This window comes from Ptychodera flava, chromosome 4 (genome assembly GCF_041260155.1).
Source record: "Ptychodera flava strain L36383 chromosome 4, AS_Pfla_20210202, whole genome shotgun sequence".
NCBI lineage: Eukaryota > Metazoa > Hemichordata > Enteropneusta > Ptychoderidae > Ptychodera > Ptychodera flava.
The window spans coordinates 46215036-46240104 of NC_091931.1; the positions used below are offsets into that span (position 1 = coordinate 46215036).

Below are 25069 nucleotides of genomic sequence, written 5' to 3' on the forward strand. Positions count from 1 at the left end.
TTTTCACCATGTTCTCACAAACTTTAAAGCATGTGAATGCTGACACTATACTTCTCAGTGTTTTGATTTGTAACATTTGGCACGAGTTCCCCAACTAGGTAGTGCCGAACCGTCTTTGGTCGCGTTGCCTTACGTCTTGGGGGCGGAAATTGTGCGGCCGAAACGACTTTGCGCCAAAAGGTCTAGAAACCCGACATTGTCCGTTCGATGAGAATACTAAGTAAGTTGAATAATTTATGAATAAAAATGAAATATCAGAAACTGCGGCACTGGAACTACTCGGGATTAGAAAATACAAGGTGGAAACAAATTGCATGGGCTTCAGGACAGCCACAGCAAATTTTCCCAAGGCAAAATACGTAGCGATGCAGAAATCACACGCCACAAAACAATACTGCTTTGGTTTGCAGACGTTTTGGCACAATGGCAGTGAACTGATAATGTCGAAGTCGTTTCAATCCCGCGATCCCGCGGTCCCGTTTTTCCTTGTCCCATTTCGTTTCCGGACCGCGCTATTACCCAAAAATTGTACAATGCAACCACCCTACCACTAAATGAGAAACCGACCTTGACAAGGTAAAAACATACGTCGACTAACAAATGTTCATCGTACACCGGACGAATGTGAATCAAATGATTTTATGGGAATGGACACGACAACATTGTTATCAGTTATCATGGCAGTAGCCAAAATGCTGCAGGACCGAAGACACATTTCAATATGAATTTGACCGTCACAACGTAATAACGTAATCGCCCTGAGTTTTCATCAACATGTCATCATTGGTCGGTAAACCATTGAATGAGACGCTTACGGGCTAAATACTTGAATACAGTACAAAACACCATCCTAATACTGAGATTTACATGTAATGAAGACGGGTCTGATATCATATTCGCCTGGAATCGATGGTACTCATGTTGGATACGAACGACAGCAGAGAGTAATATAGATCTATCTGTGACGTATGACGCTTGACGAGCGGTCTATTGCACGCAACTTGCGCTTGATGAAATGACGAACTTTTCTCTATGTTCATGTTTTCTCAACTTCTCTTCTTTGACTTTTATGCCGCCGACAGGCGATTTGTTCATTTTAGCATAAATGACTCCAGAAACGGTCTTCACCCACAGAAATGCTGTACAGAGTGAGGACGAACTATTGTCTCAGAAATGCTCGTAGTTTGATTAGTATTTATCGGTTTTCAAGGCGCGTGAAGATCTAAAAAATCCTCGGTTACCCTAACCGTAATGAATCACGGCATGGAACTGTTCTTTTTTATCTCCATGATCACAGACACGGCAAATGTACATCCACATACAAACGCAAATATTTTTGTTGTCAGCCAATATTGTTTTCCCTATATCACTCATCGGGCTCGCTTTCATTCCGCAGCCGTGAGTCGTTTCAGAGGTCGAATCGAATGCTGCCATAAACTTACACTGTTCACTGTCATGGTGGTAATTAGTCCAAGCGCTCGTGTAGACGGCATCGAGATGCCGTAGCAGTTCCGACAGTTAGGTCGAACAGTTAATACTCTATTTAAACCTTACAACTAATCAGTCAACAGATTTTGCATAATCCCTTCCCTGGCACTCCCCAAGTTTATTTACTCATCAGCTACTGTGTAGATTGCGCTCTAAAAAGAGTACAACGCTCCCAAAATTCACCCTTTTTAGCCTCATTTCGACCACTGACACTGGTTTCAATGAGTGAATATACTGTTGAAGTTGAACACTTTGATTTCACTATCTGGTTTTAGTGTTTTGTCGGTTGAGTACATTGTTTATTGCCATTCAAAAGGAAAAAAACCGAACCATTTACTAAATCGCCTTTTTCTCAGTTCGGCATTTTGTCACATGGCAGCACGTTCAAAAGAGTTTAACTCGAGAACGCGTGAACGGAAGTTCACCAGATTTTCACATACGTTTGTCAAGTAGGTTGTCTCCAAAACCGTGTCTCAGTTTCTTTATGAAGATTTTTAAAGTCGAGTTATTGCTGCTTAATTAGGCGGCATTGTTAGACCAATCGGTGGATAAACTTTGACTCAACGATGTGAAAAAACTAAGGCCTTTTTCAAAAATCTGAGACACGGTTTTGTAGCCAGTATTCTGAAGACCAATTGCCCGTTAACACCTAAACAATAGCCCCTCTCCGCTCAGACTTAAACTTTTTACGTGAGACCTTCCATGTTCTTTACACTTTCACTAAGATCTTCAAATAAAATCATCGCACACTAATTTTCTTGATTAAACAAAAATATTCATAGAAATAGCTTTCAGGTGATATATAATACTTGGGTAAAAGTACACATCTTGATGGCATAATTCACGTTTGAAAATAGGTCGTCGCAAAGGTGGAAAGCTACCTTAATTTATTCATAACATTATAGGGGCAGCTCTGAGAACTTGAAGAAGCAACCAAATTTCAAAGCTGAAAGACGTGTAGTATAGAGAAGGCAATGTTTTGACCAAATATGAGAAATATAGTGTGGAAGGCCACCAGGAGTGATCCTAACATTTGTGTGTAATACCATTTCATGGGACCTTCAAGTATTTTGAGAGTGGATAGTGTCACCAGATACATACCTGCATTCCACATAGAGTAGCGTGGTATTACAATGACATCTCTTTCTTAACATCTGTGTACATTCTTTACAAGGTCCAGGATGACACGCATCAAAACATTTATGATTACAGCCTTCAGGCCTTTCTTTTTCACATGGTGCTTCACATTCCTGACACTCTATACCAGCCTAATATGAAAGATCCAAAGTAAATTATATCAACATAAGAGATGTTGTACCTGTCTACTTACATACATGCTGAAAATTAAATTCACTTAAGGTGGCGCTGCACTTAACAAAGTGTATTTTGTTCAAAGTCACTTTGTTACAAAGATTCATTTAATTTTCATCAATTGTTAACCAAGATTAAAAATAGTTTTAAAAATTGTTTTAACTTATTGCTGGCGCGATAAAACTTGGAACACCAAAGTCTCTATATATATAGAGAAAGCACAGGAAATATCCCTGTATCACCAAGTGATTAGCCAACAGCAGTATCTCTAGTGCATCAGATCATCTTGCAGTTTGTTTATGGAAAACACTGCTGTGTGCGGATGCGGCGTCTCATAGACAAAACACTATAGCAGAGGCCGTTCATTTTGCGTGAACGATGGTACAATAAAGGATTGACTTTTTGAGTAAAGTTACATTGCTTTTGCCTATAGATGTGCAGTCTTTTTTGAATTGCTACAGTAAATTTCATCGACCAGGGAACCTGTTGAAGCAACCCAATTTGATAGACTTTCCCTCAAAATGCAGAAAAAGTACAGGAGAGAAAACGGTAGGTACTGTAATGGCGGTATATTGTTGGGCTTCGTTTCGTTGCACAGCCATTGTCACCACAAATGCCATCATTCCCACTAACTCACAAAAATTGTAATTTGCGCCTTGCATTGAGATGAAATCTGTATTTTAAACTTTTATCTTTATAAAGTAGTCAGTTTACGTTGAGGTCTAAAATGTGCATCTCTTTCCTATATGTTGTACATGAACCTTTTTCACCTTTTAAACCCATCACGCGATGTCATCTTACCTCAAGCACATACTTCGACAATTTCCCATCTAACCAACAAGTTTCCTTGGGTGAAATTCAAAGTCGCTAAATTTCTAATTTCGTTTTGAAGAAACCAATTTGCCAACTGGTTTAAACTAGATGTGTATTCTCAGAGTGACAGTGAGGAATAGACAGTTGTGTAAATAACCAATGGTACCAGTGTATATTTTATCGGACGTGCACCGATGTAGTTTCTAAAGTTGCAAAAACTTCCAGACTTTGACGTTCTTTTATCTGACATATCTTAGCGAAATTCTGTGAGAACTAATACAGACAAGGTTTGGGTTGTCCGACAGTTTCAGTGTATCAGTTGATTATCAAGTTGAAATAAAGCGTGGATAGTCCTTGCTGCTGGCGCACGACATGGCGGGGAATCTATGTTACAAACATTCTTCAACTGTAAGCCATAACCTCTACAGCTGTCGTCGACGGCTTTCGTGATTTTGAAGAATAAAGTAAACCGTAGATAAAGCAAAACCTTTTTTCTCGGCTATATTTCAGAAAACCTCGCCTCACCCTGTCCCATTTTCAGCCTTGACATGACACAAGAAGTCATAGTTTTATATATTATAGCCCAAACATGGGACTATGTGCCCGAGGGTAGGTGACCATTTGCCCGACGTAAGCAGGGCAAATGGTCTCCTGCCCTGAGGGTACATAGTCCCTTGTTTGGGCTATAATTTTTTTATTACATGCCTCTCTTACACAATTTTCACTCAAAATATTTAGGTTTATTGGCAAATGATAATCTTAGATGAAAAACCATTAAAAATGGAACGATTTTCATCATTGAATGGCGCAATGATATATTTGTACTACTGTTATGCGGTTTATCAATTTTTTTCTGCAAAATTTTCCAAAAACCGGATCTCCTGTGCAAAACATGAAATTTCAACATTTTTAAATCAAAAAGTTGTCAAGTTGAAAATACTTCAGGTTCCCTATCAGTCCAATGATGACTATGCGCCCTGCAACGTCATCGACGAGTTACCATTGAATCCTATGGAGCGCCCGACGTTCGATATACGAGGCATGTAATAAAGTCACATATTGTGTGGGTCATGGTACAGATGATATCATTATTCACAGGGGGTATCTGATTGAAGTGGGCACATAGTAGAGTTTTGTCAACATTACGATGAAAAAGGACAATCTAAATAAAAATGTTTCAAGCATATCATCATTGGCAAAGAATGCTGAAATGCCGCACCTTTTAATCGCTAATCAATGGTAAAGTTTGTTTTTGACCTCAACATATCCAATCGAAAATAAACTTGGTTTGACCCAAAGTTTGAAAATGTGTTTTCTAATCTCCTGCGGCCCAGCCTGCAGCCAGTGACGTTTCGTACTTCGAATTCTGAGAGCTACATCAAATCGCCCCGATCAGAGGACAGACGGATGACAGACGACAGAAGACGGATACACCACACCTTTGGCCATAAGACAAGTAGAGCTCAAAAGGTCTTGTAGCAGAATATGAAGTGAAAGATGTGCAGTGAACTATGTAAATCCAAACCTGGTCTTCATCAGGTGCAGAAGACACCTCATGGCATTCAAGCTGACAGGTATGATTAGTGCATTTCAATTTTCTACCACAGACACGTCCACATGGAAATGATCGTGCTTCAGAACATGGCACCGAAAACTCCTGCAAGCAAACCAAACTGTAAATCAGATTTATAGAAAAAGTTGTTTGGGTATTGACAGGTAAAGAATTCACACTGTCCAAAATCTTCATTCATTTCTAGCGTCATTCACATAGGAAACAAAAACATGTCAAAACTCTTGAAACTTGAAAATGGCTTCTGATTGTCGATATTATCACTGTTCATTTCTAAAAAAACCCAGTTTTTTGACAAGATTGGTTTCAAATACCTGATGTTTACCACGACACCACAACAGCAACGGGTGTCTACATGGTTGACATGGTAATTCAACTACTTTCAGTGTAATCTGAGCTTTAGGTTCCCATGGTCCACTACGAGCTCCCTGTGATCCAAGAGAAAAATTGACAATCAGAGATATAACAAGCATTCATTTAGTATAAATGTCACACTAGAGGTACATTTCATTTTTTATCACATAAACACAGAGAAACTTTGAAGAAAGGTCTTTTTTAGAATTATTGAAATTCATTCTGCATGAAAAAAAATTGTTAAAAGATATAAAATGAAATAAATGCATTGCAGCTGAGATTATTTTACTAAAGTCTCTGGTTTTCTTGTTAAAATTATCTGCTTTGTAAAGGTCATATTACTGTATCATTTGCTGATGATTCTTTGCATTGCAAAGTCTTGGGAAAAAGAATGCTACAACACTCAAGACTTTTTAAACTTCACAAATTTGGAAGCTGGGATGTCATTGCTATTTGCAAATAATGTCACTCTTTTGAACATGTTGTATTAGTGAAGTTTACCTGTCCTTCAACTTGTCTATGAAGCACAGCAGAGTGACAAGGGTCTGGACAATGATGGTGACAGTTTGGTAAGGCTTTGTTACAAATTTGAGTACATGCAGGACAGCGACCAAAGTGACATGGGTGTGGTTGACGGCTCCCATGGTGACAATCTGGAGGAACTCTATAAGAACAAAAGATGTCCATGACTATGTACCCTGTTGATCAAACTTCCTAATGTGTCTGTGGGACTGTGCTCCAGTAATCAGAATTGATCTATGTATCAATCAGTAAATTGCATGATAATGTAGACTTGGTTCAAGTCTGTGATTTGTGAATGTTTGAGTGGAGTGAACACGACGATTTGTGTTTTATTTTCATGTGAAACGTGTGAGTGGAATGGACGCCATGAGTTGGGTAAACGCTATGCAGGAGAGTTTCACCCGGAATTACAGACATGGTTTTCTTGCACAATCTGCATTGCTATAAATTATTCATGAGATGACGTTTTTATTTACTTATATATTATTCATTAGATGACATCTCTGTATTGGGAGGAGTTACCTCTTGACCCCAGGCGAGACGTGTATAAAAAACTCACATGGCGTTTTTGACAAAATGTTGAGTGCGATCACTTCCACAAAAGTCAGCACGACCTCTGTTGTATCACCGAAAATGCATGAAAATATCTGTGTTGTTTGTGGGACCCATGTTTCAAAATGCAATAATCGTCAGAGGTTTATTAGCCCGCATTCTCCTTATTGCCCAGAATAATGGCAGGAGCTGTAAATCATTTTGTATTGCTTGACGTCACTGTGTACACAGTCCGTCTGGCCGCCTATACTGTGCAAAAAGTCCAAGTCAGTGAATTCGGCAGAAACTAACTCACTACTGTGCAGACTCAAAGGTATTGCATTCAATCGCTGGGAAATCCTGGCCAGGGCTGCCAAATTCGGAATAGGTTTGTACGAAATAGCAGAGGCACAAGAGAAACTATTATAAATTATTTTTTTTAAATTCACCGACTTTAACCAAGTCTTATGATAATGGTTAATTTCAACAGAACAAAGTTATGCGAGGAGCCCTATGTAAATAATGGAGAAGTCAAACCAGTGGAACACTATGAATATTCATCTTCCATGTCACAATCCATACTGCTAAGTTTTAAACTTTAGATCGGAAATGTCAATCAAACTTTTTTTTGATCAGGGATGTTAAAATAATAAATCTTTTAGATTAGGGATATTTAAAGCCCCACTAGCAGTAACTCTTGAATTTTTTTTTAACTCAAAATATCTTCCTATTCCCTCCTGGTTTTCTCTAAATTCTACCCTCTGAAGGAATATGGGCTTTTACTGCAGTAGGAAACCATTCCTTTATGAAACATTTGATAAGAAAATTCAAATTTTAAGTCATTTTGATTTCCCGCCATTTTAAAAACTTGGTAATATTACAAAGGAAACAGAACATACAATGTCACAGTTGAAAACATTCACCCCTATGCATTACATTGGACTAATCTGTGCAGTTTACGGTATGTGAAGATTTTAGTGTAGATATGTACAGTATTCACAGTTTTTGCTTTTCTACACGGGGCTGCGATTTAATGAGTGGGCACACATTTAATCACAGTGTAACCTTTATCTTGTTCAAAATTGCACATACAGTCCCAGTAGGCAGTTAATAATAACACGCTCCTAAATTAGTACATTCTCACAAACTTATTTTAGTTTGAAAGTCATGTCATAAAAATAATGCTAAAAGATGCCGCCATTGGGGCTTTAAAAAACAGTCTTTTGAGATAAGGGATGTTTAATAAATAAATTCTTTCAGTTCAGAAATTTTTAAAAACAAATTCTTCCAGATCGATGTTTAAAATAAAAATTCTGGATCTGCAACTTGCCAGCAGTATTTCTTAATACTGATTCATCTGCGTTTGACTATTTCATGAAACACACTCATTTTAAAATGCACATGGATGTATTTCAAAGTAATGCTACTTTTATGCATGCTATGCACATTTGCAAATTTAATAATGAAAGGCAACAACGTAAGTCTCACCATACTGAACTCAACTTTATTGCAAAAAAAATTGATGTCCCTATACACATTAAATGATCATTCTTGTGCCAAGTGTGAACAAAATTAATTCAGATAAGTCTTGGTAACAAGTTTTGGTGAAAGAGTGGAAATAAAATGCTAAATGCTTATAATGATAAAATCATATTGCAAAACAAGTTGCCAAACTGAGTGATCACAATGCAATGTCATAGAAAACATACTGAAATGCATATATATTCCACAGCACATTGCTCTTGTGTAAAACTTTCAATGAAATCAGTTAAGGCAATGTCTAAGAAATTACTCCAGATAACTAGAAACATACATGTACACAGGAAAAGACAAAGACCACTCTATAAGTTCACCTTGACGTCGTCTGCTGGGACTAAAACTATTCTAATAGAAGACAGAATAATCCTTTTGAACAGTCTATGATATAGCTTGCTGTGCTGGCCTACAGTTTTGTCAAAACGACAATATCAATATTAGGTGTACTGATAACAAGGGTGATGCTAGCAGATATAGCTTTTCTTAAAAAGTAGCGTCAATGACACTTTGCTCACATTTGGTTACATGTGGCAAGCAAGAATGAGTGTATACACAATATTTAACATGCTTCTATGTACCTTAGCTTGTGATATTCATAGTCAGTGTTCTCCCCAGGCCATTTTAGCGTAGCGGTTCCGCTACGCTTTTGCCTCTCCCTGCTATGCTTTGATTCTCCCCGCTACGCTTTAAAATATTCCCGCCATCCTTTAGTTCACACACTCTGCGTAGCTACCAGCTGTTGCATGCATTGTCTACAATTAGCAGTCACTGCAACTTTCAACCTGGTGAAAGACTAGTAGGTGTGAAGTATGGTATGCGTCAGATAAGTTGTCTGTAAGTGTTGAGAGGAAAGTTAAAACAATAGAAGAATCGGCTGGGTTGTTCACAAGTTTTCATTCTACAACGACTATTACGACCAACAAAGACCTTTAGTCGGTATACATTGAGGACAAGTATTCACAGAGTTAGGCGGTGTAGCACTAGCAGGGCCTTTGATCACACACCAATGCATTGATCAACGAAATGGGCCGCAAAAGAATCAAGAGAAGCAGTTGACTGGTGAGGTTGACTGTGATTTTACAACGATGATCGTTTTTTGGACCGAGTACGATCACTATCGCGATCAAGTTCACATTGCATTCCAATATGGCGGCGGCCATGTTGGCCGCCATGTTTATAACCTGTTGACATTGATCATGGCGTCATGTGCGGTTCCACTCTGACACGTTCTCTGAAAGATTTTACAACTGATTTTTGAGTGATTCTAGTCGTACTTAGTTCATGTCTTGTGATCATCTTGGTGGGATTTTTAAAATCAAGAATCGAACGACGATATTCAGTGGCAGTGGTACTTACGCTGGGGGGGAGGAGGGGGCGTTTGGTTGAAATCGATCCCCGTGATGAAAAATTATTTGCGGTGTTTGTCGTTCAAAAACGATATAAAACTCAATTACATTTGAATGATGTAAAACTTAAACTTGTGAATTTTCCTCTCCATTGGCAATTTTTGACAATTTTATTTGCAATATATGTATTAATGAAACTCTAAACAGACAAACCATTTCTTGCTTTCAATCTGAACTTGCTGTTACTGTTTGATTCTTCTGTTTTAATTGTAATTGTAATTACAATACTGTGGTGATTTATTTAAGTGTAATAAAGAGTTTCCGTGATGTTCAAACTGCATACTTGTGTGTTACCATTGCATTTTGTTGTGAGTGTACATATATGTGTGGGCGCATGTGCATGCTTATATCCATATGCAAATACAAATAATGAATATGCAAATGATTATGCAAATTAGCCGCTATGCTTTGGCTTGATCCTGGGGAGAACACTGATGGTCAAGTGCATTTGAACAAATTTTGATGCACCGTCCATTGAAGTATGGAATGGTTGGCAACTTACGAATGTTGATCACATACACTTAAACAATACCATGCAACCTAGTACATCATAACTAGTGATAAAATCAGCCTTACCAAATTAAATGTGTCCCTTATAATATTGTAATGCATAAAATTAATGTAGACAATATTTTGTCTCTCTACGGTCTATATTTGCACAATCGAAGACAAAGGTAAGATGTAATAATGGGCATTCCTCACCTTCCACTGTTAATGAAGCTGCCACACCTACATGATAATGGTATGTCCCAAACTGCCACCAAGTTCAACAAGCATTGCAATGTCAAAGACAAATGGGGAAATTTGCAAACACAAACATATATAGCAAGAAGCCTGAAGCATCAGATATGTACATCTATTTTAAAGCTATTCTAACCAAATTTCAAAGCATCAAACCAGGGATTTGTATAGAAGTCATTACTTGACTTACACAGGCAAACAATTCCATAAATATACAACATGACAATGAAAGAAAATAAAATCCTTTCAAACCAAAGTTCGAACATTTTTTCACACAAAATTGTCATATTTACATCCACAGTTGTAAGAGTTGGTAACTTATAACCTGACCTTGTTGGATTAAGCAGCAAACTTTACGGTACTGACTATACAGATGACACTTATTACATGTATGAATGTACTTATATTTTCCTGCATCTTGAAAATGAAAGACTGGCTGTTTACAAGATCTGTATACCATAACTTCTTTTAGATTCACTCATAGTGACTTCAATGCAACACTTTATGTACAATATGGTATGTTAGCTGCCTTGCTAAGACAATACAATCAATACGTGGGTCTGGGTATTCTTTATTTCGTAAAGACAGAAAAAATGTTCACAATGGTAGAGGGGATCGAGGCATCATGTGTTTGGTGAAATCACATATATCATCAATGCTTAGAAGTGATCTTGAACCAGAAAATGAGATCATGGTAATTGAAATATCACCAGCTGGAAGCCATAAAATGGCAATCATTCTCTGCTATCGTTCACTGCATAGTCATGCAGACAGTTTTGTTTCTGACTTCAATGCTACTTTGCAGAAAGTTGTGCACTGTTATAATTTTTTTCTTGTCATTGGGGATTTTAACTTTCCCAATATCAAAGGTTGTCACGAATCTGTCCTTTATGATATTTCTAAACACGAACAATCGATCTTTCTGTGATACTGTCCACAAATTTTTCTTGACGCAAATGAATCATATTCCATCACGCGTCAATTGCTCTAACATTCTTGATCTTATTTTTACTTCAATGCCTGATAGATTTGATGAGGCAGTTTCTGTTTCCCCTGAAAGTTTTCATACCGATCATACGATTTTGGAATTTTCTATTATCGCTAAGTTACATTACATTAAACACAAACCCCACTTTACTTATAACTATAAAAAGGGAAATTTCAATCTCATTAGGTCTGCATTGTCTAACACGAACTTCGATGATGTTTTACATTCCAGTGATGTAAATTCGGCCTGGTTATTTTTTAAAAAACATCTTTTTAAAGTGCTTGATGCTCATGTACCTAAAGTAAAGATCAAGGATACATCTGCACCGGGTTGGATCAATGCCGACATTAGGCATATGCAAAAAATAAAACTTTCTGCATGGAGACAAGCCAAGAAATCAAATCTTTCACGGCATTGGGCGAAATTTCGTAAGCTTCGCAATAGGCTCAAAAACATGGTGACTTCGAAATTTCATCAGTACATTGACAATCTTAGTAACTCTATAGTCGAAAATCCAAAAAGGTTTTGGTCTCTTATTCGGTCTAAGACGCGTTCCAAATCATTACCAAAGATTCTTGTTAGCCAGCAAGGTTCGGCCACTACTGCTGCAGATAAGGCCACTCTTTTCAATAACTACTTTTTTTCTGTTTTTACTAAGTCTGACCCTCGTGTTACTTTCCCGGATATTTCCATCTTCAAGAATTTCTCTTTGGGAAATATTTCAGTTACTCGGGATGACATTCTTAATATCCTTCTCGATCTTGACGTTTGTAAAGCAATCGGCCCAGATGGTATTTCTCCACTTGTCCTTAAACAGTGTGCCAGGCAACTAGTTGAACCACTATGTTACATCTTTAATTTATCACTTACAACAGGTATTTTGCCAGATGACTGGTTGATAGCTAACGTTGTTCCTATTCATAAGAAGTCTGATAGACAGCAAGTTGACAATTATAGACAATTATTATACACCTACTGCCGTAACGTATGGGAGTTTGACCGTCCAATAACTTTCCGTATTTTGTATAGTACGCGGAGTCCCGAATACGGGAGACGCGCGACACGCCTGTTTGGGGTTTGTAGAAATTTTATTTCAAAAATAGTGACAATGTCACTGGTCGCTCCCATATAGTTATCAAAACAAGCTAAAATCAAGCTAAAGATTTTTTTATCACAAATAGAAACAATTCCCCAAATAAAATAAAATTATACAAATTTCACCAGAATTTGATCAAATCTTACTGACGTCACCTGTAAAAACCTCTACACTAAGTTTCAACTCAATCGGACGTGTGGTTTCACAGTTAAAAAAAATTTTTGATCAAAAATGAAAAAAATAGCCAAAAAATGCAAATATGCAAATTTCACCACGATTTGCCCAGATTTGAGAAAGGTCACTCCTATGCACTTCCATAACAAGTTTCAAATCAATCAGACTTGTGGTTTCAGAGAAGAAGATTTTTGACCAAAATGGGAGAAAATTACAAAAAAATTCATGAAAAATAGCAAGTCCAAGATACTGACCCAAGATGTGCACAATCATTTCAGGTCAGCCCGAAGTACTTACATGCTAATTTTTCATCTAATCTGCTCAGTGGCTATTGAGATTTTCAATAAAATGTAAACTTGTAAACATATATACATATGGCTATGGGAGCTAACAAACGACCCAATGGTCGACAGAGCTCTGCTGTGTTATGAAGAGAGCAACGTTTTGTGACATATGTATTGATGAAGAAGGTTGAGATCTTTGATAGCTCATTTTAGGATGGCCTGACCTAAAATGGCAAAATTAGCTGCAAAAATACAAAATGATGATTTCATCATAATTATGTATAAAAATGTAAACCAAATATCAAAGCTATCACATGAGTAACTTTTGAGAAACAAATATTTTGACCAAAAACGGCAAAACTGACCCAAAAATACAAAAATTGAAGATTTCATCAAATTTCACTATATCACACTAAGAGAACCCCCAGGAACCTGTATACCAAATATCAAAGGCATCAGACAAGCAGTTTTGAGAAACACATTTTTTGACCAAAAATGGCAAAAATTGCACAAAAATACAAAATTGCAGATTTCATCATATATTCTGTATATCATATTTAGTTTATCTGTAGGAACCTGTATACCAAATATCAAAGCTGTCAGACGAGCGGTTTTGATGAAATAAATTTTTGACCAAAAATGACAAAAAAATTCCTTAAAAATACAGATTTGCTTATTTCATCACAATTTGAACAAATCAAAGTTGGGCTATCCCTAGGGACCTGTATACCAAATATCAAAGCTGTCAGACAAGCGGTTTTGATGAAATAAATTTTTGACCAAAAATGACAAAAAAATTCCTTAAAAATACAGATTTGCATATTTCATCACAATTTGAACAAATCCAAATTGGGTTATCCCTAGGGACCTGTATAGCAAATATCAAAGCTGTCTGACCAGCGGTTATGAAGAAGGAGATTTTTTACCAAAAACGCCTTTTTTGGCACTTATTTGCATATTTTTGGCAATGACAACTTCATTTGAACAAAATCTCATCTACAGCCCATCATCCATGTACACACCAAATATCAAGATGAAATGTGCAGCGGTTTTGGAGTTTTGATGTTGACGGACAGACATACAGACATACAGACATACAGACATACAGACATACATACATACAGACATTTTCCTAGCCTATAAGAATAGCTTCCATTGCCATATATATATATGGCTATGGGAGCTAACAATCGCGCGCGTTCCACTCATATCGCGCGTGCCGCATCCCTGAAAATTTACCATAGAATTAGTTTATACGGACGATTAATGGAGGGAGGTGTATAATAATAGGGTTATACACAAGATACGACCCTGTATGGACTCGGGCTCAGTGAGTGACATATTGGACTCGCCTTCGGCTCGTCCAATACGTCACTCACTGAGCCCTCGTCAATACAGGGCCGTATTTGTGAATAACCCTATAGTATTCTTATTAAGTATATGTAGTAAAGTTCTGGAGAGGGCTGTATTTAACATCATTTTTCCAAATATAAAGGATCACATCTATCATCTGCAACATGGCTTTGTTAAGGGACGTTGTTCAGTGACTCAGCTTTTGCAAATTGTTCATGATATTGGTTCTACTTTGGACAGGGCTGGTCAAGTTGATATGGTTTACTTAGATTTTTCAAAGGCCTTTGACAGTGTTCCTCATCAGTTATTAATTCATAAACTAAGATCTTTTGGGATCCATTCTCACTTATTAACATGGTTACAGGCTTACTTATCTGGATGAAAGCAGAGAGTTGTTGTAGAAGGACTTCACTCAGACTGGCTCCCGGTTGTTTCAGGAGTTCCCCAAGGGTCAATATTAGGACCTCTTCTTTTCCTTCTTTATATCAATGACATGCCCGTGTTGTCGAAAATTCTACTCTTGCTTTGTTTGCTGATGATTCAAAGTGTTATAGAGTTATAAATAGTGTTGCTGACTGTGGGTATCTGCAAAACGATATTAATTCCTTACTGAAGTGGAGTAATACTTGGAACCTTTGCTTTCACCCCATCAAGTGTCAAATTATTTCAATCACTCGTCGTAAAAAACCCATTATCTACTCATATAGTATGAGAGGTACCATCATGCGTCATGTTAATTCAATTACTGACTTAGGAGTGGATATTTCCTCCACCTTAGTTTGGAATAATCATATAAAAAAAATAATAAGCAAGTCTAATAGTAAATTAGGTATGATAAAGCGTATTTTGGGCTTCGATGCTCCGCAGAATGCCAGTAAGATTTTGTATTCAACCCTAATTAGGAGTGGCTTAGAATATTGTAGTTGTCTGTGAGCGGGTACATCCAAGCAGAATATAAAGGCTTTGGAAGGGGTTCAACGAAGGGCTACTCAGTATCTCCTTCACTACACGGATTTAGATTACAAAGACAGGCTTTTTAAACTTAACCTTCTGCCTCTAACATACAGAAGAGAAATAGCGGATCTAATATTTTTCTATAAGTGTTTTAATGGTTTTTGTGATGTAAATTTGGATGACTTTGTCTCTTTTTATAGTTCCACTTCCAATTATCCCAGTACGAGATCTAGTAACGACTATTTAAAACTCAAATCTCATTCCTGCCACACAGAATCATTTACACGTTCTTATTTTAACAGAATTGTTCCCTTATGGAACCAGTTGGATTCCCACATCAGATCTTCAGAGAGTCTATCTCTTTTTAAATCAAAAGTGAATTTGTTTTATCAGCAGAAATTTAAAACTCATTTCAATTCCACTGACACATGTACATGGATAACAACATGCAGCTGTCACAGTTGCCATCCAACGTAATTTGCTCCTGTGTGAGATTTTATCTGACATGTTGTTTTTGTTTTTGTTTTTATCATGTGAATGTTTGATGACCATTTTATCTGATTGTCGTTGTCCTTTCATTTTTTTTTTCATTTTTGATGTATGGTGGGACAGTTCTAGAGGTGTCCGACACCTGTTTGTCTTAACCATTTACTGGCTTCTGTTTCAGTCTCGACTTTGTATGTGTTTTCTCTTGTAGTATAGTTGTTTTATTATTTTTTTGGGTGTCCATGTTTCAGTCTTGTTATCTTTGAATGCCAGTGAGGAAGTATAATAAATAAAAATAAATAAATAAATAAATCTGACAAATGTTTATTGAGATTTTCACAAAGTTTTCACTTTTGTTGCTCATTAGCAGTTTTAGTAACACTGACTTCATTTGAACAAATACTAATTTGCAGTTGAGCATGTACATGTATCTACCACAAATACACAGGTAAAATTGGACCAGGGATTTCAAGAATATCATATTTGGCATTTTTAAAAAAATAAAACATGCAAAAAGTGGTACCCCAAAACTTCTTTTAAACACAACATATAGATAGCTCCATGCTAATTTATTTGTAAAACAGTGTGTCAGCTGCACAGCAAACTTCTGTCTTCCAATTCACTCATATTTACTTATACAAATTTCATCAATATTTTGATATATGGTAGAACTTAAAATCCAAATTTGACATCTGGTATCTGACATGCGACTCTCGAAAACAAGACTTTTGACAAAAAATTGGTAAAAAATTCAAAAATACATATATATGAATTTTATGCTTTTCAATCAAAATATCACATACATTGTTCCTCCTATCATACGAACCAAATAATAAAGTAATCACTCTCTTATCAATATAACTTTCAGATTATGAAAAATATTATTTTTCTTAATCTTTTATTTACGCCTACAAGATTCCATTGGATTATAGATAACCATCTAAGCATTCCAAAGCTGGCCACATTTAATGTGGAAATTATTCAGTTATGAGCTCCACAAACTTGGTCTACAGAAAGACTGGTGAATGGATGGACATACAGACAGACTGACATACACAGACTGGCTATGATGACATTGGCTCCTCAGTGTGCTTTGGCCCATGGACAGTGATAAAGATACAACAAACAGTTGGATGTAATGATTAAATAGTTATATATACTGGCACTCAGGGTGAATATTATACATCAATTTGATTAGTTTCTTGTCCTCTTTCTACTTATGTGATAATGTTTAATACAATCAACCCGCAAGTCAGTATGTGTACACAAATACAGGCAAACAGCTACCTTTTCTTGATTTTCATGAACAACAGATAACCTTGACTGAAATGCTTAACATGCAACCAATGTTTACATTTTGCTCATACACCAGATACATGGAGAGATTTCAACATACAACCATTAACTCAGAAATCCTACAGGGAAAAGTAAATATATTGTTTTCTTCCAGTGCAACTGGTGCATCCACTTTTGGAATAACTTATAAAACCAATATGTCACAAGGGTGATGGCACTTAGATCAACTTAAGAATTTTAACTGTGGTGAACTTGACTATTCCTGTCAAATCCTGACCTGACTTGGAATCTTCAACTGAGATACAGTGCATTGTGAAATGTGTGCACAAAGACATGGGGGTGGACCATTTGATATTCTGGGGGTCTAAAGATTGATGAAGTAGCAGTATTTTCTACTTGATCCACTGAAGATTTTTTTCCCACTCTTCCACCTTTTCTTTTAGTCAAGCCTTTTCTGGCAGATTCGTTTGTCACTGACATTAGCTTGGAATCTTCAATCTTCCAGATTCCCCCAACAGGATATCAAATGGTCCACCCTTTGGTATCAACAATGTTTACATAACGAGATATAATGACAGGAAGTGTATGAGCTATTTACAACCTTGATACTCTCAAACAACATTGAAAGCATTTTGGAATATACACAAAACCAAACCTGCTTAAATCACCTTCAACTGTGCTTTCTAATGATTCTTTTACCACATTTTAACACCAAATACAGTCTACCATATGAAATGCTCACTAAATCACCACATTATGTATTCTTAATTCCTGTAGGTATAATTGCCAAAAACAAGAAAATCTTTTCACAAAATAATATTTATTAATTTTGTTCACATCAACACAACCAAAAAAAGTTATGGAATCAATACAGTGGACTATTTCTGTAAGTTTTTTTCCGTTAAAAATTAGGAAGCTTCACAAAAATAGGAAATTGAAGATATTTCTCTGAATATTTAAAACAAGTGACCTGGCAGCTGATAGAACTCCTTTTTGTAGAGAACAACTTTTTGTGACACATGTTGATGAAGGAGGAAATCTTTGACAGCCCACTTCAGGTTAGCCAGACCAAAATGGCAAATATAGCTGCAAAAATATGTAATTGAAGAAGATATAATTTGAACATATTAAATTGATATCGTAAATAGGAATATATCTACTCAATATCAAAGCCATTAAAAAAGTACATTGTGTGAAACAAATTTTTTGACCAAAATGGGAAAAATTGCCCAAAAAATACAAAATTGCAGATTTCATCCTGATTTCAATGTATCATATTAAGATAAACCCTAGGAACCTGTATTTTTGAGAAATACATTTTTTGTCCAAAAATGACAAATATTGCCCAAAAAATACAAAATTGCAAATTTCATAAGAATTTGAATACATCACATTTTGATCAACCTTATGAACCTGCATACCAAATATCAGAGGCATCAGATGAGTAGTTTTTGGAGAAAAAAAATTTTGACAAAAAATTGGGAAAATTGCCCCAAAATTACAAATACAAAAAAATTACTACAATTTTTACAAATTTGACTGAGGTCATCCCGAGGAACATAGATACCAACTTTCAAAGCAATCGGACAAGCTGTTTCAGAAAAAAAATTTTTTTACTAAAAACTAAAAAAATTACCCAAAAAATACAAGCATGCAAATTTCATCCACAGTAGTACACACCTAATTTAGAATACCGAAAGGAACCTACAACCCTGGGTGCACCTATATATTATTATTATTATTTATTATTAAAAATTCTTGAAAAACATACTACACATACGTCACAGTGCGCTGTACAGAACACACAAAAGAAAAAGCGATTTTACAAATACAAGTGACAGGGATAAAACGCACCACACGAGCAGTCCTGCGTGGTGAAGAAATGTACCGCAAAGCATAAACAAATCACTGATATAAACAGATTAAAAAGATAGGTTTTCAAACCGCGTTTAAAAGACTCAACATTTCTTGCAGTACGAATCTCTACAGGCAACATATTCCACAACGATGGCGCACACACTGAAAAGGCTCTCTGGCCATATGCTTTACTGAATTTTCTGCGAGGTGGAATCAGACGTAACTTGTCTTGTAACTATATACCAAATACTAAGACGATAGCTGCTGTGGTTTAGGAGTTTTTGATCTGGACGGACTAACAGACATACAAACATACATACGTACATACATATATACATACATACACATAGACAACATGTAAATGAGATGCAAATGAACTGATTCACCTTATAAGCTCTCTTTGGTATACCAAATGAGAGCTAAGAATATATGACGTAACAGTGGACATAATGAGTTGTAAAAATGGTAATTCAATCTATCAAGTTATAGGCCATTATTATTATTATAATTATCAATCACAAAAGTTTCAGAATGAACAAGACTGAGATAGTATTGCCTAAAAGAAAGTATTTACCGAATGCAAAAACTTGCTTATTTTTTCATCTTTTATAATTTCATCGTAATTTATTCCTCAAGTACAATTCTAGAATTTGCCTAAAGAAGGAGTTTACAGAATGCAAAAAAAATTTCTTACTTTTATCTTTTATAATTTCATTGTAATTTTTTTCTCAATTCAGTTCAATTACTATGGATGATGCACATTTTATACATGTGTTATAACACTGCTGTTCACTTATAGTCTTTGGGCGAGACATCTCCCATTTATCTATGTATCAAAAAATTCTCATGTCATGTTAGTTTTGTTGATCACTGTTATGTGATAATTATATATAATCCCCCGTATTCCGAACGAGTGTGGCTGCGTCGCGGACGAGAGTGATTCCCCGTGTAGCGGCCGTATCCCTCCGAGCCGTAGGCGAGGGGGGATACGGCCGCTACACGGGGAATCACGAGTCAGCGACGCAGATACACGAGTGAGGAATATGGGGAGATTATATATTTATCACATGCATAGACCAAGTTTTCTGTGAATAAACCTTCCAGGAATGATAATTACTGGGAAAAAAACGAGAGGGAGTATTTTACAAGAATTCATACGCTTGTGTTATGCGGTCGTGGCTGGGTCACAGCTGACTTGACTGTGGTCAGCTCAACATGTCGGGGCTGCTCCTATGGATAATTAGCGTCTCTCGTAGGGTTTTTTCTGTGCGAATCAAGCGGAAATAGGAAAGACTATGGATTTTTAATGCAAGGTATTTATTTGGTACTTACTATAACATCAATTTTAGTGAAAATTCATTCATAAAATTATTGGACGTACAAGCGGGACGTCGCGACACTCAGCCGCGGCTGGCGAGAACGGGTTATTTTTGTCAATATTCGAACATCATTCAAATAATTCTTCTTTGCAAAGTTTGTATGAAATTTTCAAAATTAACAATTATTATGTTTTACGAAATTGTCAATTGTATGTTTAATATTTTACGAATAAAATGAGCATGTTTAAATATAATGAAGAACAGTGTTCGGCTCTGACTCAATCGGTAAGACAACATACAAGCAACAAGTCTTTCTTAGCTCAGACGAGAGACGACGGAAGTTCAACAACACGGTACAATACAACGTGGTGCGCAACAGCATAGACAAAGCAATAGCTTGCACCTTTAAGTGCACTGATAACATTGTGAACTCGTCGCTCTTGAAAAATATAGCGTTTCTTCTGATGAGTCTCAAGTCCGGAGTATCGTCATTGCTGTCAGAAATAATGTACACTCGCTTCATCGGCTCGCCCCGGGGGCTCGACTGGTTGACTGCCGCGGCGGCATTGATCGTGATGTTGAACTTGAAACCGTCCATGTTGCTTCAGAAAACATTCTTACTGCGTAGGGGATGATTGGTACGTGTCTTGGGTTATCGGCTATGCTTATTATGTTGTTTGATTGACATCCAGAAGGGCAATTTTGACGAGGTAGACAACACAAAATGCCGTAACATACCGTTAAAATGTCAGTGGTGTAGAAATCAAGCGTTTCAATCGAAATCAACGACGAAGAAACACAAATTCATAAAAATTTTAGTATCGACGGTATTTTGTGTTCTACACATATATTTTAATACTCCATATTTCCTTATGTTTCATTACCCTCCCACTTTTGCATTTCAGGGATTTGAAAATAAGTTCTGAACTGAACAGCTGATTGTTTGTTTACGTTTTAAAAGTAGTCCGGGTCCCATATCCACCACATGTGGAATATGGATTCATCGTAGTCATATACCTATAGTGTGACGTCATACTATAGGGATAACTGGGTCTATGTTATGTGATAATCATTGAAATTCATCCACTCCAAGAGTTTTACTTTAAAATCCTGAACATTCCACTTTTTCGTTACAAGCTCATTACCTGAAAGATGCCAGGGTCCTAGTGTCACTTTGGAATACATGTATTGTATTATACTGACTTACCTGCACAATAATTTACATCTAGGTGCTTTGGTTACTTTCTCTCTTCCACATGGAACTGTAATGACTGTGTCTCCACACCGACAGGAAATATCAACAGTCAACGGGCAAGGATAACAAAGACCTAAAACAAACAATTTGATAAAGTGGTAAAGTGATTGTGACTCCTTCTTGCCTCCATCTCAATGAACACAAACAGTAGACAGTCTGCACGATGACCGGGCTTTTCCGGTACCATTGCATGACGGGTAATCTAGGCAAGAATGGCGTCTTTCAGTGGCGTCATTGAAAGTAAACAAAAGCAAGCAATATCGCCAAAATAAAGACGTGGTTTTCTCATAAACTGAGATATATTTTCACTGTTTTTGAGATGGTAAGTGTCGGCTATAGGTCTGAATATATTGTCGACAAATATTTTGGCAATATACATATTTTAAAATATAATTTCATCACTTTTCAATCGGATAGCTAAAATGAGTTGATTTTGAACGAACTTAACTTTCAAAATTTGTAATTTTGGTCTAAAGACACAATCGCCAAACTATGCCGATTAAACGCACCCCATTGTCAATGTAAACGTAAAATAAAGTCATCTGGTTCACTAGGCACGCGATCGTTGGCAGAAATGGAGCGAATTCACGTGTGTGAATATACGGCAAAATATGAAAATTTTGTCAATTTTGTGGCATAATCCTGCTGTTGAGGACGACGCTGCTTGAAAAAGGCTACAAGTGTCACTTTTAGCATAGCTTCCACAATACAGTAAACGGGTGCTAAAGTCCCGCCCGCTCGGCTGGTGACCTCACTGCACGAAGAAATGGAGGGTACATTTTCTATGGGGTTGACATGACCTCTCTTGGGAACTTTGTAATTTTTGGTCTAAAAATCATGTAGACAATTTAGTATGAAAAGTAAGGCCTTTAGGTATTACTAATTGTTTAAAAATGATTAATCGTTACTGTGGTTCATTAAAATGTGTTCTCAGCACTGTTAACTTTTGAGCGAAACAATGAAAAACCCTAAAATTTTCAAGCCGATTATGTTCCACCTTAAGTACCGTCAGACTAATGCAAACCTCTCCAATCGGCAATGGTTTACTCCTGGCAACATACAGCTTCATATTACTCATCGGGGGCTTGCCCCCTCGTCGGTAATTGCTCTGATTGACACGATTTCGAGTAACTTGCAGTGAAAACCATTGATTGACACATGTCAAATCCAAGTTGTAAGGGCGCGAAGCGCGGTACTAGCCAATCCCTTACCACTTTCTTGAATGCAGCTTAGCTGATTATTATTGCCCTCAAAGTATGACTCATCAGCTATGCCTTAATAAGGTAAAATAGGCGTAGATAATCAAGAAAACCCAGGCTAACGACGTGGCGGGAAAATCGCATATGTTGTAAACAAATGCTCATGAATAGTATCACATGACATCTCAAAGCTGCGCCTATTGGTTGAGAGGCTAGACATAATGAGGTCATGCATAATGAGCTGTCGTGTATTACTCGCTTGTGCATGCTCATTCCACCGGCGAGCCACTCGAAATACACGAAACTTCTGAAACTTGCACAATACGGAATAACTGGTCAGCGTATGAGTACATTTTCTGTAGTAGAGGTTGCTAATTACAACTGCATTCAGAGGTAAACTTTTGGTAGCCCGTATTTGTTGAAAAAATCCTGACAACTAAAATTTCTGTCGATCTCACAACTGGTCTACGTCTGCGATCGCAGGCAGTGTTGCAAGTGTTCGATCAAAGGGTCATACTGCTGCCCGTCACTGCCCGACAGGCAATTTACCTTCCAATGTGTGTAATTAGTCGATATCTCTGTACCACAGCCCATTACTCTCTGTAAAACCAAACAAAATAATAGTCCTAGCGGTCGATTTTCCAGCGAGTGTCAACGATCATCTGTGGTATGCCCATGCAACGTTAACGATGATCGTATCCCGGTATCCACACACTGCCCGTCAGGAATTATATTGATGACAGCTTTGAGACAGGATTCAGTCATTGTGAATAAAAACAGACGCATATAGTTTGTAGCTTTCTATAAACGTGGCAGTACTCTTTGGGGGTGGTACACATCAGCAGGGGCTAAACAGCAGCTCTTTGGTGTTTAGACATCGAATCTTGACAATACGGCATGCAGTCGACGGGTAGTTGAACCGGTCGGGAAGTTTTGTGATCGCTATATTTAGACCTTTCAATCTAGTTTCGTTCCAGCAAAGCCATTTTGTACCTATCTTCATTTCTACTCTAGAGAGATAATTAGCTTTAAATTTGATCCGTAACTTTAAGAACCGTGTGAGTTTCTTGTTCTAATGTTTTGATGTTATAGCATCGACAGCGGTCAACTCTCGTCGAAGTGTCAACCATTTATGCGCAGGGTGGGAAATTTAACTGTCATAGAACACGTGCATACTGAGGTTCTCAACGTCTTCAAATCATCAAGAAAATAGTTATTTTAATTAAATAAATTACAAATAATATCAAATTATTGTAAAATATCTTCATGTGATAACAAATATCAATTGTTATTTATACCTTAGTGATTGAACCCACCCATGAAAGAAAATGGTTTCTGACATGATGTCACACATGCCAATCACCCTACAATACCCAATCAAATCAATGGTACCGGCCACACCTCAAAAGCCGGGTTATCGTGCAGACTGAGATGTAGGTGACTGTCAACTACTCTACCACAGACAGTGGGTTACTGTCAACTACTCTACCACAGACAGTGGGTGACTGTCAACTACTCTACCACAGACAGTAGGTGACTGTCAACTACTCTACCACAGACAGTAGGTGACTGTCAACTACTCTACCACAGACAGTGGGTGACTGTCAACTACTCTACCACAGACAGTAGGTGACTGTCAACTACTCTACCACAGACAGTAGGTGACTGTCAACTACTCTACCACAGACAGTAGGTGACTGTCAACTACTCTACCACAGACAGTGGGTGACTGTCAACTACTCTACACAGACAGTAGGTGACTGTCAACTACTCTACCACAGACAGTGGGTCACTGTCAACTACTCTACCACAGACAGTGGGTGACTGTCAACTACTCTACCACAGACAGTAGGTGACTGTCAACTACTCTACCACAGACAGTAGGTAACTGTCAACTACTCTACCACAGACAGTAGGTGACTGTCAACTACTCTACCACAGACAGTGGGTGACTGTAGACTAATCTACCACAGACAGTAGGTGACTGTCAACTACTCTACCACAGACAGTGGGTGACTGTCAACTGCTCTACCACAGACAGAAGACAACCCTAGGATCAAGATTATCAAGTTTCAAAGCAATCCAACAAGAACTTTGGGAGAACATGATTTTTTGACCAAATATGGGAAAAAAATGCCCAAAAAATACAAATATGAAAATTTTCAACAATTTTGAATCATCTGACAGAAGGCAACCCTAGGATCATGCATATCAAATTTTAAGGCAATGGGACGAGCGCTTCTACAGAAAAAGATTTTGTGACCAACCAGATATGAAATGAAAATGCTCACGTGTTTCAGTATATATTGCTTCAGTATATTTTTCCAGTTGTCTGTGAATTTAAATTTTTGCCATGTTTCACCAACTTGGGTCAAGTTAATCCAGGTATATCCCAAATCACGAAAGTTATAAAATATTCAAATTAGGAATTGGCTGAAGTGAAAATGCTTAATGACTGTAAATAATGCTCTATCATAGTATCTTCAATGTATGGTACGTAGCAAGTTTCGTCAAGTTTGGTCAAGTCAATCAAGGA

The 25069-nt window shown here is 37.2% G+C and overlaps 1 protein-coding gene across 2 annotated transcripts in view; it reads right to left on the bottom strand.

Moving 5' to 3' along the window:
• Nucleotides 1-25069, bottom strand: part of LOC139131966 (NF-X1-type zinc finger protein NFXL1-like) — a 100063-nt gene that overhangs the window by 38592 nt on the left and 36402 nt on the right. For both annotated transcript variants that reach the window (XM_070698300.1, XM_070698301.1), the window contains exons 13-17: nt 21287-21407; nt 6038-6200; nt 5497-5610; nt 5138-5269; nt 2590-2756 (exon numbers count right to left, since the gene is read on the bottom strand). In XM_070698300.1, the coding sequence (XP_070554401.1) occupies nt 2590-2756; nt 5138-5269; nt 5497-5610; nt 6038-6200; nt 21287-21407 (697 nt within the window). The remainder of the gene's footprint in view (nt 1-2589; nt 2757-5137; nt 5270-5496; nt 5611-6037; nt 6201-21286; nt 21408-25069) is intronic.